The 12229-nt window shown below is 46.6% G+C and overlaps 1 protein-coding gene across 1 annotated transcript in view; it reads left to right on the plus strand.

The window, feature by feature from the left end:
• Positions 1–319: 319 nt before the first annotated feature.
• Positions 320–12229, plus strand: part of LOC147450094 (uncharacterized) — a 65534-nt gene continuing 53624 nt past the window's right edge. The window contains exon 1 of the mRNA XM_086519423.1: positions 320–728. Within this exon, the coding sequence (XP_086375549.1) occupies positions 613–728 (116 nt within the window). The 5' untranslated portion in view covers positions 320–612. The remainder of the gene's footprint in view (positions 729–12229) is intronic.

Raw genomic sequence — 12229 nt, forward strand, 5'->3', positions numbered from 1 at the left:
TGGCTCTTCAACTCCCCCTCACCAGCCTATTCACATTCTGAATGTCAACCTCCTGGTCTCGAATTCTTATGGAGATCTGAATCTCTGCCCTCCGAACTTGGCTCATGCAAGATGGTGCTTCTTGTTTGGAGCCTTTTTCTTGTTGCACCACATGGCGCGTTTAAAAAAGGTTCTCCCTCTTTATAGGGTAGAATAGAAATAGAACCTGCACACTTACATTCATCGAAATGGATCAAAATGAGGCATCATGAAATTACCCAGCTTTGGCCGTACAAATGTATGCACGTGTCATGAGAGAGAGAGAGAGAGAGAGAGAGAGAGAATGTTCGTGAAAAGGGTACCTCAGCTTAGCCTTGAGTTGGTTATACCTGTATATCGCTGCCGCTGCAGTGGATATACAGGTGGCAGTGACCTCCCGATTGTTGAAGCCTGCACCATCGCAAATTCCAGCTTTAGAGTACAGACTTGGCACCACGCAAATTCTAGCTTTTTACAGACTTGGCACCACGCAGCTGGATCTCTCTCTCTTGAATAACACGTCTTGAGTTCAAGTCTCCTTGTCGGATAGATCTTTACCCCGCGCGCACGCCTACACATACGCGCACACAATATATGAACGTGTGTCACAGTTCAGACGAAGAGGCTTGTGGTTCCCAGGTTCCTTCAGAGGACGATGAAGTCTGTACGCTCCTCCTCAACAGGAATTTGGTCCCCAAGCTCACCAACAGGTTCTTTTCACTTTCTGTAAAAATTGTGTGGCTGCGTGTGTGTTTTGTCTCTGTGTTGTGTGTGTGCGTGCGCGCGCGCGCGTGTGTGTGTGTGTGAAGAAGAAGAATAAGAAAAGAAGTTTTTAACGTCGTAGGAACAATCCCAAGAGACTCTGACAAGTGTTTTTGTGTGTGTGTGTGTGTAGGTTTTCATCGCCAGCTTTTTATCGCCATTGCTATTCTCTATGTTTTCTCTGTTCTTTATTCCATGTGTGTATCTTTTGTGCGCGTATGTGTGTATAGTGGAGAGGATGTGTTGGTGTGTGTGTGTGTGTGTGTGTGTGTGTGTGTGAGACAAATCTAGAACATCAAAAAATCAGCGTGCTCAATATTCAGCATATCTCTCTTAAATTGTATTGCGGATTCCACCTCACCTACCATCTGCTCTTACAAACGCAAGAAATAAATGGTATGGAACCCACCACTAAGGTGCTCATTCTAGTTCAAGCCCTTATGGAGTCAATGTTGTAGTATGCTCTCAATGTGGTTATTTTGTTCTTTCTGGGCAAGATCCAACTACGCAAGACGTGGGCAGTAGTTAGATTTTCTTCACCTCCAGATGCTTCGCACACTGTCTATAAGCTCCTCACCACTCACGTGCACTGGCCCTTGGTTGTGGGTTAGCCACCCGTACACTTGCTAGACAGGGATCTCAAGCACACTTAGGGTTCTGCAACACATTTCCCACTTTAGACCTGTTTTGGTCACATATTCCCCCATTTAGAAACCCTCGGCTGCTACCTGGGTTTTTTTTTTACCCTAGCGTTTTGGGCAGCCAACTGGCGTTTTTGCTTCTCCATCTCTCCTCTCCATCGCCAACCTCCTCCACCTCCCAGCGCCTCCTTCTCTACACCCTCTACTCTACCTGCGGTTTTCAGTAACCTAGCGTTTTTGCTGGCCTGGCGTTTTTGCAGCAGAGGGGTCCTCCTTTACACCTAGCGTTTTTTGGGCACTTGTAGGCCTGCGTTTTTGCTTGCTGCCCAACGTTTTGCAAAAGGGAGACACACACACTTTGCGTTTTCAGTTTTGTACCCATCAGCAATTGGCCTCTTCCTTGCCGGATCTACATCTCCTCGGCCACGAGAAGCTTCTTCCATTGCTGCCCATACTAACTGTTGGACCTTCTACTTCAGATTTGGGACTGTTTTGCTGATTTTCAGCCGATTACTCAGTGCCCCTCCCGTCCTCTTGCCCCAACATCCGGCATCCGATGTCTCCCAACACCGTGAGCGATGATGCTGAATACTCTGTTTACGGCAACGTTTTTCAGCCTCTTTAGCTGCGTTTAAACAGAGCGTTTTTCAGCCTCTTTAGCTGCGTTTTTTTGGCATGGACAACACCTTACCTTGGCCTCATCAGTGACTTCTCGGGTTCCCTTCCTGATTTGCAGGTCTTTACCTCCTACCCGCACCCGTGTGGCGCTTACACGGTATGTTTTCATATCGCATTTCAGCTTTGCTCCTTCTTCGACATTGAGACGTGGACTCGGATATAGGTTCTGGCACAACGGATGGATCTCCTCGACATTGTAGATCTTCCCTCCCCGTGGTTCTCTTGCCCTCGGGAAGATGTAGGGGATTGGATTGGTACAGGTACTTATGTGGACGTGGCTCGTGTTTTCCACTGCTACTTCTTCCTCAGTAACCCTCCCTCCCTCTCCCTCCATCGTTGTCTCTCTATTTGGGATTGCCCTATCCACCTCCTTCATTGGTTCTCTGTACGATAGACCCTTGCCTCTTGGCACGTCAGACACTTCTTTTGGACATGTTCTCCTAGATGTGAGTATCCTTTGGTGTAAGGTACAACGGAAGTGAATGTTGAACTTTGCTCAAGATGAGTGCTCCGAAGTGTGCTCAAGGTTCCTTTTACTTACGGAAGGGAGAGCCTTCCGTTTCTTTAGTGAGAGAGTGCAAGTGATCACAAACAAAGTGGATCAACATTGTGAATGAAGGTGTTGAGACTGAGAGATAGAGAGAGAAGAATACGACACCAGAATGTTGTCAAACCCTCCTCCGAAGGCCCACTCTCTATGGCGAGAGCGGTCTAATGCTATTGATTGCACAAATCTCTACAATGCTTGGACTTGCCGACGATGTTGAGGACGACGAGACGGGCTGAAATCTGAAAACGCTAATGGTTGAAATCTGCAAATCTTTATTTGCTGAATTCTGACTCTATGTCGACGACGATGTCGATGGCAACGATGCAATGACGACGCGCTGAAAACGTAGATGCTGAAATCTGCGTTTTTCGGGCTGAAACTGCAAACGTCGATGGATCTGACCTTGCGGCGAGGATCTGCTGTAGGAAGGTGAGGTCTGCGAGGTTCGGGTCTTCTATTGCGGTGTTTGACTGCTGAAAACTGAAAACGCTGGTGCTTCTGATGGTCTTGTCGTGGAGAATCTGCAAAACGCTAGGCTGTCATACTGATGCAAAAACGCTAGGGCTGAATGTTGTCCTGCTGCAAAAACGCAAGGCTTTTGTTGTAGTCTGCTACTGCCGGGGCTGATCTGCAATGCAAAACGCTGGCTGTCTTCATGCAAAAACGCTAGGTTGGATCTGGGGTCTCCTTGCAGAAAACGCTAGGTAAACTGCTTGGGGGGTCTTGCTGAGAAGATGCATTGTTGGATGTTAGGGCCCTGTTGTCTCTTCTGCCAGAAAGTGCTAGCGCTAGGTTTCTTATGTACTTGCTTATCAAAATCGCCCTACCTAGTTCCCAACAAAAGTCACTTAAAAATAATAAATGAAAATTGGCTAAAATAGGGAGAATAGATCTATGCACTGTAAAAATGCTCCTGATGGGTTCTGATTGAAATCTGATGGTCATGCTGTGTGCAACTAGAGGATATGCATCTAATCTAAGTGTGCAGACATGCACGGTCTGCAAACAAACTCATAAAAGTGCCAAAACACTTCCTAAGCTAGGTTGACTGAACGGAACTGAACCCTTGTCATGAAGTAGCTTGTCCATGTACACATAGGGTTAGATGTGCACGTGACATTTGGCATCTAGATGCTTGCATGCTCTCTTTCAGCACACTGCTCTATGATGGCTCTTCTGCCTTGCCTCTACTTGGTAGAGCCTCTTCCTTGCTTCTGCTTGGTCCTGTCGCTATTGCACTTGCCGTTTGGATGTACCTATGCACTACTTACACCGTGAAGACCTCTTGGATGATCCTTGCTCTCCTGGTCTACTTTGAGGCTATGACTTCTACATCACCGGTCATTCTTCTCGATGCATCCTCTCAGCCGTCCTTAATCTCACCACATTCCATTACTTTCCTAGGGGTGGAGTTCTCCTATGTTGCGTGTCTTCACGACTTGCACTTGCAGACTCTCACTTGGATATTTTGTCCAGACGCCGGTCGTGGATGTGCTCCCACAGGTTGACTTTCCCTAGGATCTTCTCTGACTCTTTTGTCCGATATTGTGTATGTGCCATGGAACGATAGATCACATCGCAGCTTATATACCCCCAAGACGACTCCTCTCCCGGAAGATTGCAGATACTACGGTCTCTATATGGATAGATTAGATTGCTTATCCTGTCATCTTGTCTACTATGGTGGACGATGCCTTCCCTATTGAGCTTCTTCTTCCTGCTCTTCCTCCCTCTTCTGCTCGAGCTTCTTTGACTTGGATATGCTACCGGTTTCCCACCTCGGCAGTTTTCCTCTCATCTTGGTGAGAGCGTTCCTCTTCAAGGGAGAGCGTTCCTCTTCAGGGGGGGGTCCCCATGTCTTGTCTCCTGTTGCTACACTGGGTCCCTCCATCCTAGTGGTGATCATCACCAATGGGCTATTGGACGCTCATTTTAGGTTACGTCCTCATATAAATCCTCTTCAGCAACTTATTCTATAGCTTGCCACTCCATCAGCTTCCTTGTGTGACTTGATCGGAGTTTCCTCACCCTTGGTTGTCATCACATTGGTGTTGTACGGATTGTCGTGTTCTTTGCCTGGCGCTCCTCATCCTTTTCTCCCAGATTTACATCTTCTCCAGATTGCCATGCGTGTTGCATCTTCCTCCTCAGCGACTCCGCGTCTGTCGTTGAGGAGGGGTGTTAGATTTTCTTCATCTCTAGATGCTTCGCACACTGTCTACAGGCTCCTCACCACTCGCGTGCACTGGCCCTTGGTTATGGGTTGGCCACTCGTACACCTGCTGGACAGGGATCTCAGGCACACTAAGGGTTGTTCAGCACATTTCCCACTTTAGACCTGTTTTGGTCACATATTCCCCCATTTATATCGGAGGGTCATATTTTTTAGGTCATTGGGCTATATTGAGGATTATTGCCCGACCAGCCCCTATTCTCCTATATATAGGAGGGGGGGCACCCTCATTGTATTGTCTCACACCATGTACCCATGTGGAGTTATTGGGCTGCTAGCCTTTCCACCATCTCTCATGTCATGTCTCTCTCTCTCTCTCTCTCTCTCTCTCTCTCTCGCCATTGTCTCTTTCTCTCTCACCTTCCGCTGCACACTTTGACAGCAGTGAATAGATTTCCTTCTTAAACTCCAGGCAGTTAGAGGTGTCTACTTTGGCCCCAAAGGATTCTTTGAAGTCTTGTTGGCAGACAGTGACGCGTGCAATATGTTGCTTAAATTATCTCCATTGTTTTTTGGTACTCCGATGACAAATATATTGAGCTCTTACCAAAGACTACCAAAGCCTCATTTGCCACTAATGCACAAATAGTTGACTTTTCGCGCACCTGGCGACTTTTTCTTCCTATGCCTGCTTCTCACCTGGGGAAAGTGATATGTTCTCCCAAACTTGATGCAAATACAAATCATTTTTGTGTGCTTTGGGACAAGGATGTTGTTAAAGTTATGGCATCTCAAGTGAACTACCCAATGCGATCCCATTATTTATTTTACTTATTTGTCAAAGTCTGGGTAGGGCAATTTACTTAGGTGAGTATATATGCAACCCCTTGACCCCATTGTACAATCACCAATTCATTGCCAAGGTTGGTTGGTTCAGCAATATCTCTCTCTCTCTCTTTCTCTCTCTCGTGTATTGTCTCCATTGCTCCACGCTTCTGCATCGTCGACTTTGACATGGTGTCGAGCTGTGTGCTCGATGAGCATTGGAGGAGTCAACCCGTACGAAGAAGGAGAAGCTCGTAGAGAACTAGGCCGTTGCTAATTTTTTTTTTCAAAAACGCTAGCATTTTTGGGTGCATCTCAATAGGCAGTGTTTTCAATGGCGTTTTGCGGTTAGTCCGCAACGGGGAGCACCATTGGCACATTGCATCGTTGGGCGTTTTGAAACGTAGTTGAGCAGTGGGTGAGTCACCTGCGACGGCGTTCGGAAACGCTAGCTTCTACGTTAGGCAAAGGAAGCCCTTGTAGCGAGTATTTTGAGATGCTACTTATTGCAGCGCCTGGAAATGGATGTCATTAGGATTGCGTTTTGAAACGCTAGGCAGCAGAGGAGGACATAGCGACACATTTTTTGACACCTTTGTGAGGCTGTTCCCCCCCCCTCCCCCCCCCGGGGCCTGCGCCCCCTCTTGCTCTCAAGGCAACGGTCTGAAACGCCAGCAGCCTAGAGGCTTCAGAGGTGGGGACTGATGTGTCCTAAGGCCCTTGGAAGGAGTTTTTGGAGCAGCTTAAGGACGACCATCAGAGGCCCTTGGAGTGCGAGATAGACGTGCATGCTTGCTGACGATCAAACCTGGCTTTCTACGACTTGTACTTGCGAGATGGCCCACCCTTGCTCGAGTACTAATGACCAAGACCAATCATCGGCTGTGGAAAGTTCATCGACCACCATCCAGTCATCGGTCTATGCTCGATCAAAGCTCTCAAGGAAACCGTCAACTTGTTTGGCTTGGGATTGTGAAGCCAAAAGCAAATGCACAAGCTCGCTAGAGGACAGAGGCAAATGCACGCTTGACGAGGTCGACAATACTAGTACTCAGTTGGCTGCCGCGGTATCCACGAGGTCTGACAACCGTTGTTATAAATGTGACACGACGCTTTGTTTGGCTTGGGAGTTCGAAGCCAAAGACAAAAGCAAGAACTCACAAAGGACAGGACAAAGGCAAAGGCAAGCTGGACAGAGATAACGGTGATAAAGATTTTACAGAGGAAATCGACAGGGCACACGTGGTGGCGACCACAGTGGCCATAACACCAGGTTTCTAGTCATGAGGCCGTTGCCGCCTTTAGCTTTAGCTAGAGAGAGGCTTGTGGGTGGCAGAGAGGAGCAAGCAGTGCTCCCTATAAATAATTTGGACCCTTGTGTTGGAGTTCAAGTTCTCTATGTTTGAACCCGTGGGTCGGAGTTTAATGCACATGTATCTGGCAGGAAACCAATCAGATGTATCTAAAACACTATGGATGTGCGTGACAATTCACTGTTGTTGGTCGGACTATGGACAGGATGCTTTATTTAATCTCTCTAGGTCCTGCTTATGGGACCCCGTCCGATGGGGCCCAAGTGACCTAGAGAGATTAAATAAAGCAGGACCAACACACACTCTTTTGCGAAATGACTAATGACGTGGCAAAGCTATACGGAATCCTGCATTTTACGTTGGCTATGCTGACGTGGCACCTGCTCGGATTTTCGCATTTTGTGCTAACAGTTGCTGACGTGGCAGTATATAGAATTCCTTATTTTGCGCTAGCAGCTGTTGGGCAAGATGCTTTTGGGCCAAATGCTTTTGAGTTTAAAGCTTTTCATGCAATTGTTTTTCATAGGCCAAGGGCCTTTACGGCTTGTACTGAGTTCAAGCAATATAAAGAAATATCGAAAGGGGCGCCAAGGATTGGGGCCAGTGCTCTCTTGGGGTGGAACTCCGCCACTCCCTAAGCAGCGCTGAATTTTGAATCACATGGCGTGGATCTCTTTCAGTCATAGTTACATGGGACAGTGGGTCAAGGTCGGGAACGGGGACGGGGACGGGGACGGGGACGGGACGGCAAAAGTCAAGAAACAGGGACGGGGGTCGGAACGGCAAAAAAAGAAGAGTTTTTTTGGCATTTTTTGACCTACACACATGCCACACACATAGAGCATCACTTTGACCACAAATTTCACTAAATAAACCAAAGAGCACGAGTTATAGGTGGAAATGTGCTAATAAAACATCGATGGATACAAAATGAAAAGTGCATGCCACAAGGGCTCAAGAGTCAAAAAGCCTAAAGGACTTAGGACAAGCCTCAAGGATAACAAAAAGTACAAAGGGTGTAACCGGCCTGTTTGATCCAAAAAGGGCGGTAGACTTTACTTTAAACCTTGATTTAGCTTTCACCCATTATTAGTCGTCTATTTTACCTGTACTTTCAAGACACAACAAAGGGGAGAGGGATACAGGCTGCTAGATTGCACCTGTATGAGTGGACAGACACCAGATTGGCCCCTAACTTAGGCGCCCCTTTCGGTATTTCTTTATTGTTCAAAAGAGGGAATAAACGCTGTGGTTCCTACAAGCTGCCCCGCACAAACTCGGCTGAATTTCCACTGTTCCAGCCCGATTTCGGCAGCATAACTGTACTAGAACCCTTCACGGTCAGTATTCCCACGCATTGACCGACTTTCCCGACGCATACGGGCACTTTGCAAAACCTGGCGAGAATCTGCAGCACGCTGAATTCTCTGTTTTCAGCCCTGAAAATGCGCCAGATCGCCTGTACAGCGGTCCCCTTGCGTCCCCGAACCTCCTGGGGGTATTAGGGTCCGTTTAGGGCCAAAACCCTAAACCTGCAAAAATACACAGCAGGCTGTAATTCACTGTTTCGGGCTCCGTTTCGCGTGCCGGTCGCATCCCTAGCAAGTCCTCGAGCTCCCGCACCTGTAGGGCTACTTGCCCTTTGAATCGGACGAGATTTCTGGCGTGAAACCTCTCCGAATTCACCTGTACCTGCGGGGGGGATTAGCCGCTAGCTAATCCAGTACCTGTGCAAGAGGCTCTTGCCTCGGCAATCGCGCATGAACCCACACAACTGTACATTGGTCAAATGAAGAGCCCACTAGAGGGGCATAACATACTGCCAAAGGGGAGAGAGAGGGCAGTGCGTAGCGTGCAGGGCATCACTCCTGGCACCGCACTGTGCATAAGAGGGAAAGCAAGCACTCCATAGCTCTTAACCTGTGACAAAAGCTTGCAAAATGAGCCTCCCAGCTATAAATCACGTTTTTGCCTTCTCTATAAGTAGTAAACTGGTCTCATAGTGCCAAGTGTCACTCATTTGTGCATTTTCCCGCTTTAGACCCTCGGGTCTAAAAATATCTCACCTGCAGCCTCTATTGACTTGGCCACAGAGTAACAAAATGATCCCCATGTCAAACTGCACGTAATGACGCGAAGACATTTTCAGGTCCCAAAATAGCAGTTCCCTAAATTTTAGGAGATGCTGCCATTGTATCTTTCTAGGTCATCCGACCCTCTTTGTACACTGCGGCCACATCCAAAACTGAAATGTAGCCTCTGTAGCAAAGGATTCCACTTTGGCTAGTCAATGACCCCACTTGGCTAACCATAGTCCTTGTCCAACCTTAGTGCTCTCTTGCCCTCAGGCCTGGACTCCCTCTGGACAGTTCCACACTAGCTATGCAATGCAGGGCAGTTAGATTTCCCGAGGGGTGTTTCCAAAAAGTGAAAGTAAATAGATAATAAGAAAGAAATCAACAAAAAGGATAGATAGTAGTCACACGCTGGTGACATACCCCCCTCTTGAAATCTCAAACGTCCTCGTTTGCATCTATGTCGTCCATGCTTACTGTCAACACTGATGTATTCAACACATGTCGACACATATACGACACATACATGCTCATTGTCAACCCTGGTGTATTCAACACCTCGTCGACTCATGTATTGCCTGCGTGTGAACCCTGTCCCAATGACATAGTGGTAGCTTCGCACTCTGCCATTGCTTTGAGTCACTAACTTTCCAATGACAAAATGGTAGCTGCACATTTTGCCACTGTCTTATAGTACACGTTGGATCCCGTAACACTTGCGAGCATACCCAAACCGACAGTTTAAGAATGCAGTTACACATGTACTCTTTAATAGAAGCAATCACTGTATCCTTGACAGACTGACAAGAAATACTCACTTCTATAGCACTAACCAAACTTTTGGACATTCCATAAGAGCAATTGCCAAACTGACAATCTGTACAGCTCTAACATTCATGTAACAGGTATTTGATTTGAGCTCACTTTAAATACCATGTACATCATTTGTTTCAGAAGCCATTGTCACACTGACAATCCATGTAGCTTTGAAACTCAAGGGGTCAAGGTAGGTTGCAAATCGAAGGCTTCCAGGTAAAGTGATAACACAGTTGGTGACTCTGCAAGTTCACCTTCTTCCATCCACTTAGCATCCATTGGTGGATAGTTTCTGAACTTTACCAAGTAACGCCTAGCAACCTTGCCTTTCACTTTCCTTTCTTTGTGTGCCAAAATCTGTTCAGGGACCAAGATCTCGTCAAGTTCCTCGACTTCCGGCTGATCTTCAGCTGGCATATCTTCTGGCACATCACCCACATAGGGTCTGAGAAGACTCACATGAAACGCATTGTGAATCTTCCAACTGTCAGGCAATTTCAGCCTATATGCAACATCACTGATTATGTCGCACACTTGAAAAGGCCCATAGTAACGCATGCTGAGCTTTGGAAACACTCTTTCCTTGCCCTTCATCTTCTTTAACCTTGCCTTTTCAAAGCGTAAAAGCACCCAATCACCAAGTGAATATACCACTTCACGACGGTGACGATCAGCTGCTTTCTTTTGCTTTGCCTGAGTCCTTTCTAAGGCCACTTTGACCTTCTTGTACATTTCATCCATGTCCTGAACATACTTATCTGCTTCAAATATCTTGTCCTTTGTATGCAGTATGGGAGGAACTTTCTTGCCACCTTCAAGTATCTCAAAGGGTGCCTTGCCAGTTGATGAATGCACTGTATTATTGTATGCATACTCCACCAATGGCAAATACTGCTCCCACCTTCCTTTATGCTCTGACACATAGCACTTCAGCAGATCTAGGACAGTAGAATTTGCCTCTTCTGACTGCCCATCTGTTTGAGGATGAAATGACGAAGAGAATTTGAGCGTGGTGCCCATATTCTCAAACAAGCCTCTCCAGAACAAACTAGTCATGCGTGGATCACGGTCGCTAATAATCGACTGTGGCATGCCATGATACTTGAAAATATTGCTCATAAACAAGCGTGCCATCTGATCTGGCTTTATCTTCTTCCTGACAGGAATAAAATGAGCCTGTTTGCTGAATCTGCAAATAATGGTCCAAATACCATCATTTCCTGTCTGCGTTCTTGGAAGATCAAAGATAAAATCCATAGCAATACTTTCCCATGGTTTATCTGGAATAGGTAGTGGTTGCAATAACCCTGGTGCCTTTTGCCTGTCAAACTTGACCTTTTGGCATATTAGGCATTCTCGCACAAAGGCATCCACATCCCTTCTCAATGTAGGCCAATAGAAGAATGTCTCAACCGCTTTAACTGTAGCATCGATACCACGATGCCCTGCATACGGTGGGACATGACTCTCTTCCATAACTTTGCGTCGCAATGGCTTTGTGACACACAATCTGCCATGCATCATCATGAACCCGTCTTTAAGAAGATAGTGTTCATGACGTTGTCCATCCATTAGTTGCTCGAAGACCCTTGCAAAATCTTCATCATTTGCATACTGTTCTCTCATATCATCAAGTTCATGATGATAAGGAATCGACACAGCTGAAATTTGTGGCTTCCTTGACAAGGCATCAGCCACAATGTTCTTCTTGCCTTCTACATGCACAATCTGAAAATGGAACATGGACAAGATATTTGCCCATCGCATATGCTTCTCAGATAACTTTGTCTGTGTCAAGAAGTATCGCAAGGTCTGATGATCCGTTTGGACAACGAAATCTGCACCTAGCAGGTAGTGTTTCCAACTTAAGAGCGCATGAATCACAGCCAGTAACTCTTTCTCATAGACCTGCATGGTCATCTCTGGCCCTTGCAAAATTCTGCTCTCATAGGCTACTACCCTGCCATCTTGCATTAGCACAGCACCAATGCTACTACCGCAGGCATCACATTGGACCACAAATGACTTCCTAAGATCTGGCAACACAATGACTGGATCCGAAGTCATCTTTTCCTTTAAGAGATTAAAAGCTGAAATCTCTTTTTGTGTCCATCTAAAGGTGACTGCCTTCTTTTGAAGAGCATGTAAAGGTGAAGCAATCTCAGCGAAATTTCGGATAAACCTTCTGTAATAGGAGCATAGTCCCAAAAAGCTTCGGACATCATGCACCGTCTTCAAATTTGGCCATGACTTGATCGCTTCGACTTTTGCAGGATCCATTCTGACACCATCCTTTGAGACAATGTGTCCCAGAAAGTGAATCTCTTCCAGAAAAAACTCACTTTTCTTTGCATTGATGAGCAACCTATGACTGCGTA

The sequence above is a fragment of the Adiantum capillus-veneris genome, chromosome 9 (assembly GCF_014529385.1).
Source record: "Adiantum capillus-veneris isolate H3 chromosome 9, ASM1452938v2, whole genome shotgun sequence".
Lineage (NCBI taxonomy): Eukaryota > Viridiplantae > Streptophyta > Polypodiopsida > Polypodiales > Pteridaceae > Adiantum > Adiantum capillus-veneris.